Genomic DNA, 23978 nt, shown 5'->3' on the forward strand with positions numbered 1-23978 from the left:
GACACTGTTGAAAAATGTCACCACAGAAATTGTAAAGGTCCGAACACAACGATAGCCTTGGCATAGCTTTTATTGGCCATTACATTTCTCCCTGAGTGTAATTACTATTAACATTTCTGTGACATTAGTGACTGAACATGGTTGGTCTGTTTACACCTCAAGTGTCAACTCCATCAAAATTTATATTCTAAATAAGCCTGGACCACAATATGATCTGAAACGTGATCCTTTCTCCTAACAAGGTAAAATGAATCTACACTGTCCACTGAGCTGCAATAATTACGGTGGAGGTCATCTGGAAAGAGACCTGCAGGCTTTTAGAAGAGCCTCATGATAGGGGTTTCTCCCAGCACACATTCATGTACAGCACATGCCTTGATAATCCTTTCTAGCTGGAATGGCAGCCTGTGGGAATTGCGCGATGCTGTCCTCTGGCGCCACACTGCATGCAGCAAACTGATTTATGCTCTGTTCGTGTTAACAGTCAATGGACATCCTTATTAAATGCTGTTGCAGCACATTTTGGGTTCCTGGTTATGTCACATCAAGCTTTTCTTGTATCAGCAGCAAATATGCAGTCCCTGTCACGAGAAAGGACAGAGAAAACAAACTTCTCCCCTCAAAAAATAATTCTCCCCTCAACAAATAATGATGCATTTTAACAGTCTGTATAAACAGTGTTTCAACAGTGTGTCTATCGGCACACTGTTGAAAGAGAATAAGAGGATAAGAAGCACAGTGAATATGAGTGCAAATCTGTTTGCATGTGTTGACTGTACTGGCTCTGTGTTGTGTTTTCAGTAACATTTTTAAATTAATGTTTTTTGATTTTGTACTTTCTTATCAAATGTGAGATGCATGTTGTTCAAATATTGTGTCAAAACTTGACTTGGTGTCCAAAGTAAATGTATTTGCAATCTATTACTCCTAAATTCAAAGATTTTTTTTCCATTCTGACATTAGAACGTTTGCTTTTTCTGACATATATGTAGTGCAGAATGTACACATACCTACTCATAAAAGGTTTTTTTTTTTCCTTTATTTTTACTATTTCCACATTTTTGAATAATAGTAAAGACATCAGAACTATGAAATAACACAAATGGAATTATGCAGTGACCAAATCATACATAGGCATCAACTTCAATATTTATATTTGACTAAGAAACAAATTTCAAGCATTTAAGCATAAGCCTTTAGATCAAAATGTCTTTGAATGCATGTTTCCCATTATCTTGTGTACAAACTTTTGACTGGTACTGTAGATGTATCTGTATTTGTATTTGTATCAACACACATTGAGTGAAAAGTGTTTATCTTGATATATGTGTTAGGATTATATTCATAAATCTGCATTGTCAAGAAACATTCAGGGACTCTGGGCATGCTGGTGACTGACAACAGCTAAAATGATGACAGAACAATGAAGAAAGAGAACAAAGAAGAAGGTGGTAATTTGAAGGCATCATTTTCATTTGCATGCATTTATATTCATTTTTTTCACCACATGTGGCTCTATATGTGGACTTCTGGTTTTGTCCCTTGTTATATAAAATTTTAGATAAAAAAATCTACAGAAGCATAGTGTACATTGTATTTTGTAAAAAGGAAAACACCTGCATCTGAATCCAATTTCATTTAGATTCGCCTCTGTTTCTCTCTCTTCTCATGCACGTGTGAGACAGCAATGTGAATGAATGGATGTGTGTAACACAAACACGGAGGGCGGACTGAGTGATTTCATAGGATGGAATGAGGAGAACACTGATGTGGCTTTAAAGGAGAAACGGGGAGGCACTGGTGAGCGTGACTGAGCTGCACTCAGAAAAAGATCCGCCGGTCGCACACTGAAGAGGCGAGGGAAGGAAGAGAGCTGAGCCTTACTCTTCACTCTGACAGGAAAAAAAAACACTACGTACTCAGTCTTTTTGTCTGCCTGCCGTTAAATAGTTGAGGAATGAGTGATTAAGAGAAGAACAAGGTGAAAGCAGTGGCCTGGGGAGTTCTGAAATGGAGCAGAGAGAGTGAGGGGAATCCGTGGAGACTGATCACAGTTTTAAGAGCCTGTTGCTCTTTCATAGATTCCCTTGAGAGGGAACATCAAGGAACAGCAGAGCATAACACAATTTGGAAACAAACCTTGTTCGGTAAGCTTTGATTGATAATTAAAACTGGTTTTCACTCATAGAGCATGTTCTCCTTGCATGGTTTAGCTGTGTAAATTACATTCCTATAAATATATCTATAGAGTGCACTTGAATCTGAATTTGCAACATTAATCAAAATCTTGTACTGTACTCAATGTCTTGTCTTGTACTTGTACTCAATGATGTGTAAAGTCTCAAGGCTTTTGATATTTCCCAGAGTTTAAATTAAATGTCATTTTCAGGCTCTACAGAGCTGTGTGTAGTTTTCAGTAGGGAGAGCTCTCCCACCTTTAATAAGTCAGAACATCACCACAAGCTACAATTAAGCCCAGCTCACAGTAATAAAATAGCATAATGGCAGTCAACATAGTCAGCAGTTTTTCTCTTAATTTATTTATGCACCCCTCGAATGCTTCTTAACACCCTCATGAAAACCATGAATGAAACAGATCTAGAGAAGATGGAGAGACAAGAAGTTCTTCAGAAAAAAATTGACTATCTTTTCTTTTTACAATTCAGGACACTCATTGACAGCACTGAGGGTGGGCGCAAATGAAAATGTCAGGACAGGAAGTTTGTCATTGAATCGAACACTTTGAAACAGAATGGCCCTGAATTAACCTGCAATTACAACACTTAAAACCAGCTGTACAGTACATTTGTGAATTAGTTTTGTCTGTGATAGGCTATCATCAGGTATCTACATATGACCTTTAGAAAAGAAAGAGTGACAAACAAGTAAAACCCCGTTGCTTCAGTACATTTTGTCATCGTCATTGTGTTTCTAAAACCATAGAAATAAGGAGCTAAAGTATTTTAGAATGAGGAACAGCGCATGCTGTGTAGGATTAAGGTAAAATTCTAAAAAATAATAATAATTTTCAGTCTGTGTAAATGAAAGGATGTTTTGGGTCATACTGTTGAATTACAGAAGGACATCAGTTATTGCAGGGGGCTGAATGCATGGCAGAAGTCAAGCCAAATTATCATGTAAAACAGAATCATCAGTGTCAGATGTGTGGTGACTCACAGATGTACCGTGACAGCTGAGCCCCTGGCTTACCACAGGGTATGTGTTTGTCAGTTGATTGCTCTCAAGTCTCCCTCCATGGATGATCATGAGTTGCATCTCTCCATTTCATTATTTTATGTAACATGCATGTAATTAATTATATGTTTGCCTGTTATGTTACTGCTGCATGGTAGACAGATATGAGGGCATTATCAGGGCTACGGTATTTCTCAAGTCTGTTTTCTATTATTAACCTTTATTTATTCGGATGAATCCCATTGAGATAGAGATCTCATTTTCAAGAGAGACCTGATGTACATAAAATAAAAATAAAAACAAAATAAAAACATTCATGGACAAATAATCTCAAAAGAATTTACAGCATGAATTAGTTAACAAATGACAATAAAAATAAATAAAAATGCAATATTGTGATAAAATGACATATAAAGTAAATTTAAAACACATAAAATGCCAAATTAAAAGCACCAGCCAATTATCTATTCAATTTTATATGTATAGCGCTTTCTACAACACAAGTTGTCACAAAGCAGCTTTATATTGTTCCCAGGCCTGAGACCCCCTGGGAGCAAGCCTAAGGCAACAGTGGCAAGGAAAAACTCCCTAATTAATAGGAAGAAACCTTGAGCAGAACCTGGTTCAGAGGGGGAGCCCATCTACCTCTGGCCAGCACTGGGCAGATAGAATTAGAGATAGAATTAGAGAGATGGTAATGCCTGAAAATTTTTGTTAATTTAGGGCCGATTCAGACCTAAGATGTGTATACATAATCCCTATTTATGTTCTTCTGCAGAAAGTTGCGCACCTCTGTTACTACTAAGCAAATATTGACATGGACCACTTAATATCCTATATGGAAGATGCACATTTGGGGTGGAGTTTTTCCAAAATGAGGGCCTGTTGCTTGAAATCAGGGTGTCTCATCATTTTCCAAGATATGGGTATTCTGACTTCACTATTGCCTGTTTTTTCTCTGCAATCCTTCCGTGAAAGAAAAAGGTCAAATACGTTGTGCACTGCAGTGGCCATCATGTGTAACCACGTTGTTGGTAACTAGACTAGACAAGTCCAGTGAAAATCAACAAAGAAAAATGACTTTCTATCTGACATACATTCATTCCATCAGTTCACCCCATTTGATAACCCTGCATAATTAGTCTATCAATGAAACACTTAGCCTTCCTCTCTTAAACATGGCATAATATTAATATCAATATTATTTTATCTATCCTAACATGCTCACTGATCAACTGCTGTAAATAATAACTAAAGTCATATGGTGTTCTGGTGATAAGAACAAATCGACATGTGTCCTCAAGGTACTACACTTTCCTTAGGTAAATGAATCAGTGTTAAAATCTGAAATAGGAAGGAAAAGGGAAAAGGAAATAACTATTTTAACACATTGCACAATATTACTGCCATTTGAATGGTAAGATTGTCATGAGAATGCATAAGTCTATTTGACAATGACATTCTGTATGATTTAAACAGTAGCCAAGTCCAGACAGGGCACAGTACTGTGAAATAACTGATGCAATTGGAACAGTAGGAAGGCGGATCCAACCAATTTGCCAGTTAGCTACCTAGTTAGCTACAGGCCTGGAGAGCAAAACACTACAATCTCCTGTCTCTGGTAATGACACAGGGACAATTGAGACACAGGTCACTCAAAAATAATGACCTAACTCCTCTGTCCATAATAAACATGAATACTAATAGTACATATATAAATAAAAATATTTGATGCTGATATTTTCAACTTGTGTTAGTTCATGCTAAAGTATTGAAAAGGCTCACCTCCATTCCAGACCTGCTTTATTTCCTAAGAGGTATCTGCTCAGCTTTCATGACTAAAGCACAACAAGGACTAATAACTCAGACAATAACTGAGACAATCTATTGGCCAATGGGCCTGGGGGAGGGAGGTGTTGCTTTCCAGGGTAATTTATTACATTTAATACATTTACCTACAGCGTGCAAAGCGTACCACCAATTTTAAGAGCAACACGGGTGTGTAAGTTAAGTCTGAATGTCAAAAACTGAAAAACAAGTAAGTGAGACACACAATCATGGCATCAAGCCAATCATTTATTATCTTCATTCTAACAACAAAAATAACTTCTTAGCTATTCTGACATATCCCATTGGAGTCAAATTATTACTCAGGCAACTCAAAAACCATTGTTCAGCAGAACCATTTTAACTGTTTGAACTGCCATTGTTGCAAGTTTCTTCAATTGACAGGATAATAATCAACTGTCAAATGTTGTTAAAATTCACTGACAAACAAAGCTATTACCAGTTCGGCTACTAGCTACTCTTAGCTATTATAACTGGTTCTATTGTGTAGAAGCTAGCACTAAGTTAAAAATCTCGTTCTGTGCAGAAATTCATTCAATATATAACTGCACATGCTGCCATTAATTAATAAACACAAGTGTGTATTAGATTATAACTCTCAGACGGGACACTGAGGGAGGAACACTAGGGGTGTGCAATTGGTGGATGAACTAATCTTTTTAGGATAGTGAATGAATACTGTCTGTATTGGTTCACTATCCTAAAAGATTTCTTCATCTGACTCACCTGTCAGACAGTAAGCATTAGAGAGTCACTGAATGTAAACATGGCCAAGCAGTAAATGAATCAGTGCATGGTACACTAATCCGTTCAGTGCCTATAGTCTGTTTGTTCATCCAGTTCTTTCACATTGTGACTATGTAGGTGTGATGCAGTTCTTCAGCTTACAGCTGATTTGTTCAGTTCTTCCAGTCCATTAAGTTATTTCAGTACTTGACTGTGAGTCTTACTTAGATCATTTCCTTTCCTGACACACGGTGACTCTGTCTGTGGTGATCTTGTGCCATTTCACACATACAAAACTGGCATATCATTTTGGAAATCAAATACTTAAATAGTATTTAAAAGATTCAATAAGAGAACACTGGCATAATGAACTCAGCTTCTAATTTTTATTAATTGTTGAACTAATACCTTTTTAGCAGTGTTATTATCATGTTACTAAGCTATATGTATGTTTTTCAATAAGGATGATACAATTCAGTGGTTGCATCTTGACTTCATAAGATTAAGAAAGTTGTAAGTGATAAACTGGCTTGGGGTTGTGCAATGAATAGTAATTAATTTGCATTTATAATACACAAAGAAAATATAAAAAAATGAGAAAATATAAATATAAAAAATATTTAAAAAATCAAAGGCGATTCAAAACAGTTTGAACGAAATGCTTTTTTTTTCCTTTGTTAGTTTTTTTTTTTTTTTTTTTTTTTTTGTCTCAATACAGGTGTAGTATACCCGTACCAAAAAAAATTGTCTGTGGCATCTTGATAACTAACAGTAACAGCTTTCAGTAAATTATCAGTATTTTGAGATCAGGTGAATGTAATAAAAAATATTTGACATCTATGGATTTTGGATTTTGGGAATACTCCCAAAACATAATATTTAAATATTAAGTTTTCTTTATAGTTAATATATTAAATATATAATCATTCAATATATTGTACTATAAAATAAAATATAAGTAATTAAATTTACCAATACTGTTCACTGGGAAGAGACTGAACAAATTAAGGAGGCTTTGTGCTTAACTTCTACCCTGTTTCCCAATTAGAGGGCCATAGTTAAATGTTACAGAACATTCACACTTCCGCAGTTCCATGTTGCATGCTTATGGCCACAGAGCCCATTTGCCACAGAGAGGGAGTTGTAGCATGTTGGTCATAGTCTGTACCCCTGGGACCAATAATCTGAACTACCAGATGAGTGGTCTAGCTACGTGTACTGCATTCTGAGGATGGGAACAGGACAATATGAGTATGACAGTCACAGTATGACAGTATGACATCACAAAGTATGACATCACAAAGTGTTGGGAACTGTATGGACTAGACTCTGTCTCTCTGCCTGCCGTCTTCCCCTTTTCCCGGCTCTTATCAGTCCCGGCCAATGTCGCTCCGTCTCGGGAACCGCCGCCAGGAAGGCCCGTGGTCCACTCCGCCCCAACAAACAACACAAGACAACACAAACCGCACAGCCAGGAACCCCAAAAGGGAAAAAAGAAGGAAAAAAAGAAATAATTGATGAACTAACAAAAATAAAGTTCCCAGTCTGTGACCTCCAGGAACTTAAAACAAAACCAGACAAAGAAACTACAAAAAAGAAAACTCCCAAGTAAAAATTCCCAAAGTAGCCAGCTTCACCACAAAAAAAACTAAACCAAACACCCCATCTAAAACTCCCTGGACACAGAGCCAGCCAGCCAGCCAGCCAGCCAGCCAGCCAGCCAGCCAGCCAGCCTGCCTGCCTGCCTGCCTGCCTGCCTGCCTGCCTGCCTGCCTGCCTGCCTGCCAGCCTCCCTGCCGTCCCTCACAACTAAGCCTCGCAACCCTCCTAAATACCGGCCCGGCGCCCTAATCAGGAACAAGGAGCAGCTGCGAGCCCACACTCCAGCCGAAGCCGCAGCCCAAAAGCCATTTAAACAATTATTCAGTTTTCCCTAGAATGCATGCTCCCGGCGCCTCACCAACTTACCTCCAAGGAATCCAGCCCGGCCAGTTAACCCTGTCAGGACTCCTGACACTATCTCACAATTTGCCACAGCCGCTCTCTTTCATCTGGTCTGAAATTAAGTAGATTAAGTAAATTAAGTAAATTTGTGATGAGGACACACTGAATTACAACACTTTGCCTTATTCAGAATTATCAGGTCTCATTTTTGAGACACCTCCTTCACATTTGATGAGGCACCCCACTAATCGCATTCTTGTGCCGTGTTCTTGCTTGACACCGAAGAAGCGTTTGATCATATGCAGTGGGATTATCTCTGGGCTGTACTGGTGTGCTTCAGTTTTGGGCCCAACTCCATAGAAATGGTGTGTTGCTTTACTGTGATGGCACTTGCCATGATCAAACAGGCTACTCTACTTAATGCAGTTTATACTAGAAAGAGGCACTCGGCAGGGTTGCCCACTCCCCCATTGTTTGCCCTTTTTTTAGAACCCCTAGCTGAAACTGCCTCGCAGTGTCCAGAGACGTTGCCCGTTATGATTTTAGGCACTGCTAATTGCATTTATCTGTAGGCTAATGATGTATTACTTCATTTACATTTATATTTACATTTATTCATTTGGCTGATGCTTTTATCTAAAGTGACTTACAAGTGAGGCAGAGTACAACACAAGCAAAAAGCCGCATCAGGAGCCAACAATATTAGAAATGCTGCATGACCAAGTTTCAATAGATGGCCAGACAAGGTACAAGCTAGCTATAGCTATAGAAATATGAGTGCATGAAACCACAGATTTGAATTTTTACTTAAACAAGGTTGAAACAAAGTTTCAGCCATAAGAAATTGCTTTAGGTGTTCAGGTGAGTACAGAAGACCTGTGACTGTAGATGTTTCTTGAAGATAGTGAAGATTCAGCAGAACAGATGGAGAATGGAAGTTCATTCCACCATCGGAGGACAATGACAGAGAAAGTTCTGGACTTTGTGCTGCAATGTGACAGGACCACCAGGTACCGTAGTGGTTGGGAGGCCACATAGGCTTGTAGTAGTGAGTTCAGGTTGGTAGGTACAGATTTGTTGGATGTTTTGAATGCAAGCATCAAGGCATTTAACTTGATGCAAGTTCCTACAGGCAGCCAGTGGAGTGAGACAAAGAGAGGTGTAACGTGAGCCTTCTTGGGTTGATTGCAAACCAAACGCACCACCACATTCTGTATCAGCTGCAGATGTTTAATGGTGCATTCAGGTAGACCAGCCAAGACAGCATTTCAGTAGTCCAGTCTTGTGATAAGAAGAGCCTGGACAAGGAGGTGTGCAACATACTCAGTTAAGTAGGGCCTGATTTTCCTGATGTTGTACAATGCAAATCTGCATGATCTGGCAGTCACTGAGATGTGGTTACTAAAGTTTAGCTGGTCGTCAAAGTGTGACGCATTTCTGCTCGATCAATCATAGAAACTGTCAAACTTATGTCTCTGACGTTCCACAACTCCCATTGTGTCGCGGATTCGCGCACAACAGAATCCAATGTCCATTACTTTATTCTGCAGCACACAAAAGAGTGCATCGGTTTCATTGAAAACGCCCTTATATGCCATTATGAAGAAGCAGGTTGATGCTTTTTACAGCCAGAGACTATATCCAGCGGCCATCATCAGGAAGTCATTGTCCCAACCATTGGAATTTTCGCTCATAATCCGGAACACAGCACACAGATCAGATTGGTACATGCTGATTGTCTGCACTAGTGTAGAATTTGAGCTCCATCTCATGGACACTGCTCTTGGTAAACGTCGCTTCACAACATCGTCCGGTAGGTGAGTGTGCTTAGTCGACTTTTTGAAAAACGTCGCAAGTCCTTCAACTGTTTTAAAAAACATTTTACACTCAGGCATACATTTTGCTGAATCAGAGAGCACCAGGTTCAATTTGTGTGCATAACAATGGGTAAACATGGCCTCAGGCACCTTTTCTTGGCCTGCGCCCAATTAAGATCTGATGCCATCACAGAGGCTCCATCGTAAGTCTGAGCTATCAGCTTTTCAATGCACTTGTATTTCCCCAATACTCCCAAAACATAATCAGCAATAGCTGGTGTTTGTCTGTCATCACTCACATCATCAAATCCCAAGAACGCCTCCCTCACCTCACAAGTCCCCCCACTTTTAGCCACATAACGCAAAACTACAGAGATCTGGGCTTTGTTTGACATCTGTTGTCTCGTCTACTTCGACTGCAACAAATGGGGCTGCATAAACCTCCTCTTTGATATCATTTCTAATCACATCACTGACTGCTTCAATTAAATCATTTTGTATTCTGTTTGATAAGCCAGAAAACACAGTGGATGTCTCCAAATGTCTAGCTGACTTTTCATCTTTCTCAGCAAAAGCATGTCATAGCTCCACATAGTTGCCACGATTAGAAGAGCTTGCATTCTCACCGTTACCACAAAATGCTAATTCCTGTTTGGCTAGGAAGCAGGTTGCATTAATATGGTCTTTTAAAATCTCACGGTTTTCCTTCACCTTAGCATTGTGGATGCTGATCTTTAATCTCCGCTGTTCATTCAAAGCCAGATCGATCCTTGAAGTTCCATAAGTTTCTAAAGCAATTTGGCTTTGAATGTGAGTTGTCAATTTTTCATGTTTGTTGAGGCTCCTTGGTAGATTTTCGAGTCACAAAATCCTGCGTTAGTCCAAACGTTGTCGGTAGTGGAGAACAAAACACAGGGAAAGCAGTAAAGGCGATTCTTTGTAGCACAGTCACACAGACAGTCTTTTTTGTTGGTACCACTCCATTTGAAACAACCGTATTATTTTCTTAAAGTATATATTTTCTTAAAGTCTTTGAAGTAGGTCCTTAAGCTCATGCATTGGTGTTCCATTGTTTATTACTCCATGTTTTGATTGAAAGTCCAATTCTGAGAAATTTTTTAGGTTAGATATAACGTTTTCCATTTTTGCAGCCCATATGGTGTAGAGATGTTCGGGATGAACGAAACGAGAGTAAAAAAACTAAAGGGAGGTGCAGCCGCTGTAAATTTTTTTGTTAGAGCTAGCTAATGTAGAGGGCGAGTGAGCGTCACAAATTACATGGGCTCAAGACCAGGGACTCAACATAGAGGGAGAGCAGGCGTCACCAATTACGTGGGCTCAAGACACACCCCCCTCAGTGTGGCAGATGTGATGGCTGTCTCCCCTCGTGCTTTTTCATTGCAGTTTTATGACAAGACCAGAGAGCCTAAATATCTTTATACACATACGCGAAATAAGTTACCTAGACTATGGAAGTTGAGTACATTTAATGAAGGGGTCTGCAAACATTACATTGGTGACATAAAGAGAAATAGCAACAGGCTCGCGCTTATTGCCCACGCTCCAACCAGTTTCTGAGGGGTTGCACAATCAGCTCGTCACTGCCACACCTCTCGTCTCTCCCTGTATTTGCAGCTGAAGTCCGCAAATCTGGTGATTTTGACTGTAAAAAATTATTGGAATCATACAGAAATGACATCTTATTTTTGAAGGGCTATTTTTTGCAGTGTAGCACCTAAATCTACTGCTAAACAATCCTCATTTCCAACATCTACCCCAATACAGGTACACCCTTCAGGCCTTACCACCAAATTCAGATTTGACCCAATTTTAAATTAATCGGTGAAGTCAAGTTGTTAACAACACTTCACTATTCCTGAATTTAGTACTGGGGATGGCATTGGGTGCAGGTGTGACTGACCATCACATGGTGGTACTGCCAAATGGATTGTTGGTATTTTCTGTAACCTTTCATGGGATGGTTTCACTGAAGATGGTATGAGACAGCTAATGGGTCATTGGAGCATTTTTCTGGCAGCTCAATTCTTTGTATCTGGCAGCTCAATTTGAGCCCATTCCTGGGGATCCGTTTTCATACCAATTCAGTGTCAAGTCTTTAATGAACATTGATTGTAGGATTCATTTACATCAAAAGGACCCATCAGCAGTAGACTGTGCCTTAATTAGGCAGAAACAAGCACAGTGCAAGCTGGGGCAGCTAATGTGCCAGCACACTACAGTTAGGTAGTTGAGGATCTAATAATAGTCATCAGTGAATCAACTGACCATTATCAATTAAGAAGACCATCCGAAATGGAATGCTCACATTTTCTTCAGTAGATTCTGTTTGTTGAAAAAAGGGCCAGCTAAACCAGGATATTTCTCCTCAGTGGATATCTGAATCAATGGAACTGAATGAGATGCTTCAGTAACACTCTTGGTGCACTTGCCAGAAACGGAGCCAGGTGATTTTAGTGAAGTATCATGACTTTGTGTAGAGGTCAGTGAGTGTGGGGCAGATGGACAGGCACAGAACAGCTGTGTGGAACTGATCAATGGAGAGATCCAAGTACTGGGGCCTAAGCATTGTCTGAATGTCAGTGCCCTGCCCTGAAAACATTCCAGCAGGACAGTACACATCCTGTTTTACTTGCCTTACTGAGCCGCCTTTAAAGTGTATACAATGAGCTGAGATGCCATGCAGCTAGGCTCAGAGACAAGTGATCAGGCACATCCTCGACTGTTGCTGAAGATTTTAATCGGTGTAATGATGGTACCTTACGTACTTTACGTGGGGATGGGATATTGTAATTTCCTTGACAGTTTGAGGTACAGATGCTCACTGTAGATCTACCCATAGGGTAAATATTATATTACCTTCGTAATATTGTGTCTCATAGCATTCAGATGTAGCCCTTAAACACATTGTGTACACACTTGTGTAGAACACACTTATGTAGAAATGCTCAGTTATCTTCAGTAATATCTTCTGTGTTTTTTGTTCTGTGTCATAGACTCCAGTCTACCAAGATGGCCAGATATAACTGCTCGTCTCCAAACATCTCACCATCTGTGGCCGATACATCAGGGTGTTACCACAGTGTTGTATGCAACCACAGCTCTACCTTGAAGGTTGATTTCAGCACAGAGCTGGAGGACATGTGTCTGAGCCAAGAAGAGTATCTGGAGAAGTATCTTGGTCCACGGCGCTCCTCTGTTTTTCTGCCTGTGTGCATCACCTACCTGCTCATCTTTCTGGTGGGGGCAGTGGGAAATGTGCTGACCTGCACGGTTATTGTGCGTAATAAGGTGATGCGCACGCCCACAAACTACTACCTGTTCAGCCTTGCCGTGTCCGACCTACTGGTGCTGCTCCTGGGCATGCCTCTGGAGCTGTACGAGATGTGGAGCAACTACCCCTTCCTCCTTGGCAAGGGCGGGTGCTACTTCAAGACCTTCCTGTTTGAAACAGTCTGCTTTGCCTCCATCCTCAACGTGACAGCCCTCAGTGTGGAGCGGTACATTGCTGTGGTGCACCCGCTGAAGGCCAAATACGTGGTGACTAGGACCCACGCCAAGCGAGTGATCGTGAGCATCTGGGCACTCTCGGTGCTCTGCGCTATCCCAAACACCAGCCTGCATGGGATCCTCTCCCTCCCCTCCAGCTCCGGCCATGAGATTCCCGAGTCAGCAATCTGCACACTGGTCAAGCCCCGCTGGATGTACAACCTTATCATCCAGATTACGACCTTACTCTTCTTCCTGTTGCCCATGCTGACCATCAGCGTCCTCTACTTGCTCATTGGTCTGCAGCTGAAGCGTGAGAGGCTGCTGCAGGTGCTGGAGGCGAAGTCGGGCTTGAGCCAGGACAGCTACTGCAATGTGCGCAGCCAGCAACAGAAAGTACGCCGCCGCCAGGTCACCAAAATGCTCTGTGAGTCCTCATCTATGTTTGAATGTAAAAAAACACAGCACTCATGTTTGATTGGTTTTTCATTGTGTTGACTTGTGGTTCAAGTAAAATAATAGTTTTATTTTATTTAGGAAATGGGTCATGTCAGTTTATCCTCAACTTTCAGAGCACTCACTGAAACCTGGCGTTATACAGGTCAAATTATTATTACTAAGTTTTTTCAGCAGTCCCACAAGATGCAATGGATAAGTGCAAACATAAGTAATTGCACGCTTCCCTAAATCAATTTGGTTTCACAAACATTTTTTAAAAGGGTGCCAAAGAAAAAGGAATATTTCAGCTGCATGGAAACAGGATATGCATAAACTGCAGAAATTGTTGTCCCCAGGAGACCTGTTGGGGAAAAAAAATAACTCAAGGCAAAGATTTTTTTTTCCCCTCAGTTTTTTCCACAGGTTACCTTTTGTGTATAATTTCTGTAAAATGCAACTCAGCAAATCACTCCTATAATTATAGATCATGTAAGATTCAGCATATCACACATATCACTCCAAAAATGTGCAGCCTGCAAAGCTGAAAAGTGGATTTGATGTAGGCTCCCTTTGTCAGCTTCACAGAGCATCACAGACACATCTTTTTTTAGAAAGAAACATTTGTCCAGAACAGGATCAAGTACTCAAGGGCATCCTTTTCACTTTTCCTTTGTTCTATATAAGGTTAATGGAAGGACAGCAGCTGAAAAAATTTAAAGGGCTCAAAAGCCAGACATTTTATGGCACTGTTATTGTGTTTTGTCAGGAGCTGCCAATTGTGTGATGCCAAAATACAGAAGAAGCTTATGAGACTTTACTGTCCTGTCACTTAATCTGACAGCCATGTGGGGGAAAGTGAAGCTTTGTGCCACTCTAAGTCACCAACAAAAGTGGACATTGTTTCAAATGTAGTCACTGTCATCATTCATTTTTTGTGTCAAGACAACCTTAATAGTATGTCTGAGACCATCCCATCTACTGAGCATTTAAAAGCAGTGGAGAAAAACATAAACCCACTAGACAACATTATTGACACTGGTTCCAAGGTTTGACAGCACATAGAGATGTACTCCTACGGCAAGACTACAGATAATTTAAGTGACAGGTGTGTTTGGTTGGAATTTTGATATAGAATTGCAGCATCACTAGTGAAAACTTCAAAATTCATGCATGTTGTCTTACCTTGGATGCAGATAATATGTGGTGATACAGATACAGTTTATATTTATAGTATATAGCATCATATGTTTTGTTTTCAAAGTCTTCAACTCTGTTTCTTCATTCCATTTTGGTTTGTCTGCCATATTATGTTTACAAATGACTTTTTATTTGAGCTTATTCCAGGTAAAGATCAACAGATATATTTGGTCTTGTAACAGTGAATCTGAATCAATCCACTTTTCATGCAAGCTTTGCAAATGTGTTGTGAATTTTTGATGCTGTATAAAACTGGCCGTCTGAATGTACCAATGGCACTGACGGTATCAATATATCTGTACAACTGTTTACATCTGCTTTCCCAGAAATATGCTCAAAGCAGAGTTCTAGATGGAGGATTCATAATCGGGGAAGGAGAGATGAGCATTTCATCAATCCCATGCTTTAATAATGCTCTTAGTGTCTCTGGAGTGTTTATCGTCCCACATTATCAGAGCAAAGGGCCAAGGCACAGTGAACATCTGCCCTTCAAGTAGAAACATCTATCAAAGCAAAACTGAGTATTATGAATACAGCTCATCAACAGCATATTAATATAAAAGGAAATTGTACAATGTGTTCTCAATGTTCACTTGACGTTCAAGGAAAATTAAATAATTCTCATGGAAAACAAAACAAAAGCCACAAACACTGTTTCCATAGCCTTACTTTTTTGAGCTGTATTCACCCGTAAAACCACACAAATAGCAGTTGCATGTTTCCAATCAGTTGATCTGCATATTATTTTCCATCTTCGATGGCTGCATAATGAGCTTAAACAAACAAACCTCCAATAGATTATCTTATCATCACACATCTGTGTGTTTTAATCAGACAATGAACACATGTGTACAGGCAAGACAATAATGAATTTGAGGTTAATTTACTTGTACTCATTATTTCTCTGTCCTCTGTGCTGTCTAATCATCTGCAACTAAACAGACAAGATGAACAGTAATGCATAAGAAGCAAATGGGACCATCATGTGTGCTTTATAAATACAATTTTAAAGGGAATCAGTCTGGTCAGGTGGTATGCTGGGCCATCAGAGATGAGGTGGTACTCATTCTGGTTTTCCCATGTTAACAAGTCTATGTTGTGCACCTGGCATGTGTGGACATGCCTGTCAGAAGAAGTCATAATTACCCCTTGAGGAAATGAAAAGTGCAGTAAAGGCAATTGAGTCTTCCAAATTTTTGATGTTGGTAAACCCTCAGCCATCAGCCTGGCACCTTCGTACACTACAAGATACATGAATAACGTCAGGGCAAAGGCTGTCTCATTGCAAGCTTGTTTTACGTGTGAAAATGGCTTGAAACAAAGAACCGGGGGCCCTCTCTGGCATTTTACAGTGATTTGAGGTGACACTGCCCACATTGAATAAGTCAGCCACGTTTCCTCGTGCTCGTCAGGAAATCAGCATTGATTCTATCAACTTTTCTCAATGTCTCCAGTAGACAGCTGAAATGGAGGGGCAAAGTCTATGAACATGACTTTGTGCTGTTTTGTTGTGATAAATTATAACTCTTCTTCCAGGGTGTTGGAAGCATTGCACACCATGGATCACTGCGGTGCAATGAGAGTATCCTCTTACTAACCAGGTTTTTCCAATTATCATATCCCACCTGTTTCTAAGAAGCTCTGATTTGAGTGAGTGTACTGCATGCAAATGTTAAGTGTTATTACTGCATGCTGTTAGCTGTAGGGCTGCAGTCTCCCTGCTGGATGGATCATTTCTTATCCACAAAGAGTTCACACTGCCATGAATAAGTCCCCAGCCTGTAATTATGGCAGAGAGCAAAGCATAATTATTGAAAGGCTGCAGTATGATGCCGAGATAGAGTCAGTCATATCATAGCTACCAGAAATGCCTAATTACAGTATCCATGTGAAACTCTTTTTAGTCGGTTGGATTATCTCTCAAATGATCATTAAACAAAAATGTTCTGAAACCTGCTGAGAGATTTAGAAACAGGTGTCCTGCTGTATGTGCTACCAGAGGGGCCTCAGTTTTTGAAGAGAAAAAGCATTCTGGCATGATGGCATCATTGGCCCTAAAGTGCAAACATGAGCAGATAGTTTTTATTGTAAGGGATGATGTCTGTTCTAAAATATAATGAGAACAAAATATTATTTTCCATCTTCATTTTATGATTTGAGACATTGTGTCTGAAGTCAAATCAACAATGGAGGAAGTTAATATGAACACAGGCATAGACAGCTCTCAGAAGACCACTAATCCATATTTGATCAAATTCCTTCAGTTCTTTAAGAATAGATGATGTAGGTAGTGCTGCTGTGGTGCTCTGGACTGTGTGGCTGTCTCTGGGGATAGAGATAAGTCAGCTCAGATTATGACAGAAACTTTGGAGAACAAATACTTCTAAAGCAGTGTGATGAGTCATTGTGGTTACAGGAATATTCCACGTCATTAAATCACCACTCATTATGTAGGGAGTTTTAATGGTTTAAATCTTGAAAATTGGTAAATGAATGCAAGCAGATGTCGTTTCTTTGATTGGTACCCAAACATTTTACACAGCTGCCTCACAGACAAGGCTAGCATCAGTCCTGAGGGACTTTGGTGCCGTCTTGTTTTTGTTCCAACTGAGCTTTGAATCAGAAAAGACTGTAATGTCTGCATTCAGGAAATGTCCACAGCACCAATACAGGATATAGTTAGATTTATTTCCATGGGGGAACTACGACCAAGTAAATCAATGGATTTACTTACCTGAGCATAACACAAAACACCAGTATGAATTCTGAACATAGTATGAATGATTATCTTTAAACACAGAGGACAAAAAGATGAATAATTCACAATGTGCAATTTCATTGTAATTGACTTAATGAAAGAAATTTTAATTGGAACAAGTCATTTTTGTATTTGTAACGATTAAAAAGCGGCACAGAATATAAATGCACTTAACCAATGTAGTAATTAATCCTTAGTTGCACCTTGATGAGTTATATTTCTACAATGCATTTACTGTGAACCAGATATCAATCACAGTCTATTCCCTATCATTATCCATGTGTGAACTATAGGGTTGGAACTGCTAACTTAATTTCTGGAACAAGCATGAGAGTGTTTTTGGAATAAGTATGAATCAATACTTTTTGTTTTTACACAATTTGTACACAACTAGCCTGCATTAAAATGTGAAATCAAGACAGTAACATAAATGTGCAAATCATTATCATTAATAAAGATTAGATCTGAAATAATGCTTGGAATTTAGAAAGTATGGAGAAAGTAACAGATAAGATGTTTAGTTACTGTGTATTGTGACAATAAATGTAAGAACATGCCTTTTCAGTATTTTCAATATTGTTATTTATTTATTTTTACTCTCAAGGGCATGCCCCTCTTTGTTGAATCTGCAGTGCTGTCATTTGCATTCCACACAGGAAAAAGACATCTGTCTAGATGTTATGACACATTTGCAATTGCTCCAGAGGAGCTTATTTCAACCTTGTGTGGGTTGCATTTTTAAAACTTGTCCACATAGGTCTCATTCTGATGTAAAAAACAAACATCCTTTTTTGCCCATGTCTGCCTTTCCCCAAATACAACTCCACTATAATGTTGTTGAAAAAAGTATATTTATAGATGAAGAACACAATCTGATTCCCACCATGATCAACTGGACAAATGTATTAATCTCCACTAAATGGAATACTACTTATACACTACGCTACCTATAAATGGGAAGTGCAAGTTACCTGCTGATGTAATGGCATTGCATAGATGGGCATAAGTGGGAGATTGATGAATGAAGCCTTGTTTGGGATATGCAGCATCATGCAGAAACTGAATGAAAATTTTGCAGTATAATGTCCAACACTTACTTAACAAAACCATCAGACAAGCTGAATGAGTCTTTTCATCTTGTCTCAGGATGCCCTTACAGTACCTACCCATTCTGGCACTACATTAAAAAAAAAAACTTTCAAAAGTAATGTTTCATTCAGTGTTTTACTGTTTATATCAAAGAGAACTGTGGACTTCCTTTTAGGTGCATTGATTCTTTAGAATTTATATCAGTACTTATTGATTTTAAACTAACAATGTATAATAGAAGCGTGAAGTACTTGTTGCTTCTAAAATAAACTATTTTGATAAGGTTCATCACAATGACCTCTTATTAATTCTGAGCCATATTGCAATATGCTCTTCATGAAAAGACTGGTACTAAAGCAGCATTCCATCAGGTCCCTTGGCCATCTAGTATACGGGTTTAGAAACAATGTATTAGGAAGTGAAAATCAATGCTTCCCTTCAGGGCACAATGATAATGGAGAATTCCACTCAGATGAAGTACTGTATATCAAATGAAATCTCTCCACTGTGAAAGCATCCCTCTGTGACTAATACACTAGTGCTGTGTTTGATTGTGTGTTGTAGTTGTGCTGGTGGTAGTGTTTGGGATCTGCTGGGCCCCCTTCCACACAGACCGCCTGATGTGGAGCTTCATTGAGCACTGGACCAGCGACCACCTGGAGATCTTCCAGTATGTTCACATCATCTCTGGGGTCTTCTTCTACCTCAGCTCTGCTGTCAACCCCATCCTGTACAACCTAATGTCAACTCGTTTCCGGGAGATGTTCAGGGAGGTGATGTGTCGTCGTGTTCAACGCCCAGTGGCCAGGAAGCACTCCCTGAGTGTGACCCGAGTGACTCTGCGCAGCACCCTCTGCGAAATCCCACCCAGCAATGGCTTGGCCACCTCCGAAGGGGAGGACGACGATGTTTATGTGGACTGCCACCAGGAACAGGAGACCCCTTTAGCCTAAGAGGGGTCCGAGGCTGAATGTTTTGTGTGCTGCATATTAGTGGGTCACTGTCAGCCATTACATTGCCTTTGGAGTGATTTCAGTTTGTCATAATGTCATACTCATAGTGAACACGAGGTTGGGTAGGGAGAGGGCATTGAGAAAGTTTGTGATTGGGAGGTCAGCATTTGCATAAACCTCATTCCATTTCTTGAGGGACAGACTGCTCCATTTTCTGTGATGTTAGAGTTGCTGTAATAGGTATGAAAATGATCTAACATCCATTCAGACTCATATCTGTGTTATATAGCATCAATCCACAGGAGGGAGACTATATGAGCAAGCTTGACTTTGAGCATTGCATAGAAATCACCATGGGCCCACTGCCCAAACAAGAGAGATTCTACATCAATAAAGTGAGCACAGATAACTCTTTAATCTGGGACAAAAGCAGTCATTTGCAAAAACACTCAGACACACAATCCAAATGGGACACATGTCCACAGTCCACAGCTTCATATAAGAGGACTTTGAAGAAGGATTAGAGTGATGACAATGATTCCATGAACCAAAAAGCATAAGAAATTGATGTCCTACCTAAGATATCTTCAGTTAAGGGAAAATCTGGGAACTATAGTCATGTTATCTGTCCTCTACAAGTGTTTTCAAACATACAGTTACCAAACTTGCAGGGGTAGCTTGTTGTACCAGTGAATAGTTACATATTTTAAATTGTACCACTGTGTGTGGAATGTTTCAGTAAATTATGATGTTAAGCCAGGATTGATCAACTCTGATGCAGTACAATATACAGACGTTCAGGTGAGCACACTGCAGTTCTCACGTTGTCAAAAAGGCACAATTCAGAAAGCTCAAGCATCAATAATGCTCCATACTAACATATTACCTACACAGTACACACACACTTTATGAGTAAAAAACACATCAAAAGGGTCAGCCCTTAAGTGCCAAAGATTAATCTGGTGAGAAACACTATACGTAATTATATACCTCATTACAGAATTTCTCTTAAATGAGAGCGACACATTTACTAATACAGTTACATCTCAATTTTAAAGCATAGCAAAGTTTGGGGAATTCAAGCATTGGTTGGGATCATGGGATATTAAGGAATGATGTGAGAATGTAAGCATGGAGTTGTGCTGCAGCTCCCACGTTTTATGTCCCTTCAAGATCAGGGGGCATTTTTGACGTCAAATTTTGCAAGAAGCATCTCCTGTGTATTAAATTACACTCTGGTAATCCGTGTCCCATTGGTGTCAGGATAATAGTGGTGTCTCTATCCATTAATCCACTGCCCCGTTATGCCTCATTGCTTTATGCCTTTATCCATTATTTCTTGAAAGACCATTGTTGATGCAAGACACACAGGATCACCTCATTTCTCCTTCAACAATACAGGAGTGAACAAGCACATGTGACTCTTGCACCCCCTATAACCTGTTGAGGGGACAGATCTCATGTCCAAAAGGAACAGCTGGGCTGAGGCCTTACAGACACTGAATGAGCAAACTACTGCACATCTGAATGTAATCTCACCCTCTTCAATGCTTTATAAGTGGTGTGCTCCCCACTGCTCTCTTGTTGTCTTTTAAATGCAATTGATTGCTGTTGTTGCTGATGTTGTTTTTGTCAGAGTATCAGAGTATGAGCTGGGGAAAGCCATACGCAGCAGAATGCTTGGCTTTGTGTAACAGTTATGATGTAAACTTTCAGTTCATGCATTTTTTGTTTTGTTTTGTTTTGTTTTTGTAAGTATGCCGTTGTGTATGCTGCTCATCTGAAATGACAGGAAAAGGGGTTCTTACATTTGTGCTTTTGCTTTGCATTTGCAGCTACCTTGCCAAACATATCTGTAATTACTTTAAACGTAGCTGATTTCCTAAAGTCTTACAGAAACACCTTTTCACATTGTTTGGGATGCTTAACTTGACATAACAGATTGACATAATTGTATCAAATAAATACTTCAATATGTATACTCAGTGATTACAAGGCCTTTGAAGTGTTTTTAAATTGATAGATGGCATTCCATTTTTGCAGGTTGGTATAACTATAATTGAAAAGTACTGTTGGGAAAGACTCCACTCACAGAGCTGTGTTTTAAATTATCTTTTCATCTCTGAGCTACCTTAAAATGCTTTCAGACTCCAATAATTACAGTGTACTGAAAGTGATTACATTTAAAACAGTATTGTTATGTCGGTTTGTTTTGTCTTTTGTGATGACGGAGCAAAATGCACTTTTTTGACAACTAAAATTTCCCAGAGGTTCCAATATATGTAACTACTCAGACATTCAGAGTGATTAAAAATTTGATCAAATTATGAAATTATGCAATCAGTGATTTGATCCTAAAATCTCCCTTTATTGCAGTTTAAAATACATTTTACTCATTGCATAGTCAGATTACTGTGGTATATTCCAACAATACATAAAATCTGTAAACATAGTCCACATGTGTGTCTTCATTGGGCAAACACAATTTAATTAATTTTTTTTTTTTTGAGTACATAGTGTTTGCAACCTACAGCATACAACTAATGTAATTTGTCTATAACTTGTGTATTTATGTATTATGTGTAAAACATGTGTAAGTATTCTGTCATGAGAAAAATAACAGGAGAATTTGCATTCCTATGAATGTACAAAACAAGGACCTTGTGGACTTCACAGAAGTATTGTATACATCAGATGCAATCAACCAGTGTAAATAACAATTACAGGACATACAGCACAGTATCTGTGAATTGAATAAATGCTTTAATCTGTATGCACTGTATATGTGGGATTAGAACTTCAACCTAACCACTGTCCTGGATTTACTATGATTATGAGCCAATGCAAATAGCTGGAAGAGTATCTCACATTGCTCATTTAAAGTTGATATGCTGCTCTTTACCCATAGGTGGTTCACAGGAGATTGTTGTTATACTGTTGGTATAACAGCACTCTTCTCTAGGTCAATGAATTTTGTGTGATACCTAATTTAGTATTCTGTTGGAAGCTTGTCCTGAAGCCCACACCTTACATATGTTTTGTAGTGCTGATAGTTACACAGTCACAAAATTCTGATTTTTATTTTTTGGGTGATAGACTGCACTCTGCTACTCTGGATCACAGCTGCCTGGGACAATTTGGTTCTTATGAGGTTAATTTGTAAAAGTGGAGCTCCAAATGAAGGGTTGAAAATGGACATTTATATTTTAAACAACATTTTCTATTTAATCTAAATGTCCTGAGCTAGTTATTAAAATATGTAAAAATGGATGGGAAGTGGTAGATCTATAGCTGTTTCACTTGCTTGAAAAATACGCCTTGAATTTGCTGCATTTGGCCCCGTGGTTTTTCATGTTACCCTCTGAAGAGAAAGTGCTTTTTAAAAATTGTGTCACATTTGTCAGAAAATATCACGGCATAACACATTTTTCATCCTGTATGAAAGTAACACTGTTGAAAAAGTTGATACTTAATCATAACAATAACTATAAGGTTTATTTTTTCTTCTTCCCCCTATTTATTCAACTCTGTTTAGAATTTCCAAATTGTACAATAGGCTCATTTCTATGGGGTGCCAAGTGTAAGAGTTTCTTTTGTCCACATAGTGCGAAATGCATTCAGCCTTTTGTTCACAAAATGAAAAGCACAACGGTGAATTCAGTGCAAGACAGGAATCATCCGTTTTGTTTTCTGTGCACGAAAGTATGTGCTCTCTTCAATATTTAGTGGACACAATGCTAACGTGTTTGTGTTTTTCGTGGACAAAACGCGTTACAGTGTTATATGGTTTGGTAATGAATTTATGTGTTTCATAGCACAGAAGGCATTCTGTCTACAAAAAAGGTCTGTTACACTTGGCACCCCATACATTTCACTTCAACAGCCACTGTACTGCCAAATGCAGTAAAGCATGATAAATGCAATCCTCCAATACACTTTGCAGCAGCTAAGTTGTGTTACCTGTGGGGGCTAGGCATATGAAGTAAACAAGGCGTACATTTTCCCAATTGCAAATTAGCAGGGCAGGCAGGATAAAACCAGCAGCCTCGAGAGAGAGTAGTTAGGATTAGCAGCTGACTCCCTGACAGAGCACTGGGGGGGGGGGGTGTTCCTGTGTTTTTTGAGTTTTGTTGTGTCTGCATTAAATGTTTTGTCTTCGCTGGCACTGGAGGAAGGTCAAGTGCTGCTTGGAGGTGCATGACTGAAGAAAGGAGAGCATCTGAGAACTCACACCAGAGACAGTTGGACCGGAGAGTGGAGCACATTGCTGGAGAATATGTCTGCATTCCAGAAGGGAAAGCAAGTATTGATTCACCTCAGTGATTTGATTCACTGTGTGTGACCCTGAAGAACTGAGTGTGCTGTGGTTTAAAAGAGACTGACCTGGTAGCAGGAAGTACTGGTGTCTTGAGGCAGTGAAGTCAGTCTTGTGGCAGCAGCTGTATGCCTGGAGGAAAATGATGAGGGAGACCGACAGTAGACTGACATTTTTTATATCTTTTGAAG

General features: G+C 39.5%; 1 protein-coding gene across 1 annotated transcript; it reads left to right on the forward strand.

Moving 5' to 3' along the window:
- The first annotated feature begins 12560 nt into the window (after nt 1–12560).
- LOC118771056 (neuromedin-U receptor 1-like) lies at nt 12561–19472 on the forward strand. The gene is made up of 2 exons (XM_036518927.1): nt 12561–13464; nt 19084–19472. Exons 1-2 carry the CDS (start codon nt 12561–12563, stop codon nt 19470–19472), a joined length of 1293 nt encoding a protein of 430 aa, XP_036374820.1.
- Nucleotides 19473–23978: the final 4506 nt, after the last annotated feature.

This window comes from Megalops cyprinoides, chromosome 2 (genome assembly GCF_013368585.1).
Source record: "Megalops cyprinoides isolate fMegCyp1 chromosome 2, fMegCyp1.pri, whole genome shotgun sequence".
NCBI lineage: Eukaryota > Metazoa > Chordata > Actinopteri > Elopiformes > Megalopidae > Megalops > Megalops cyprinoides.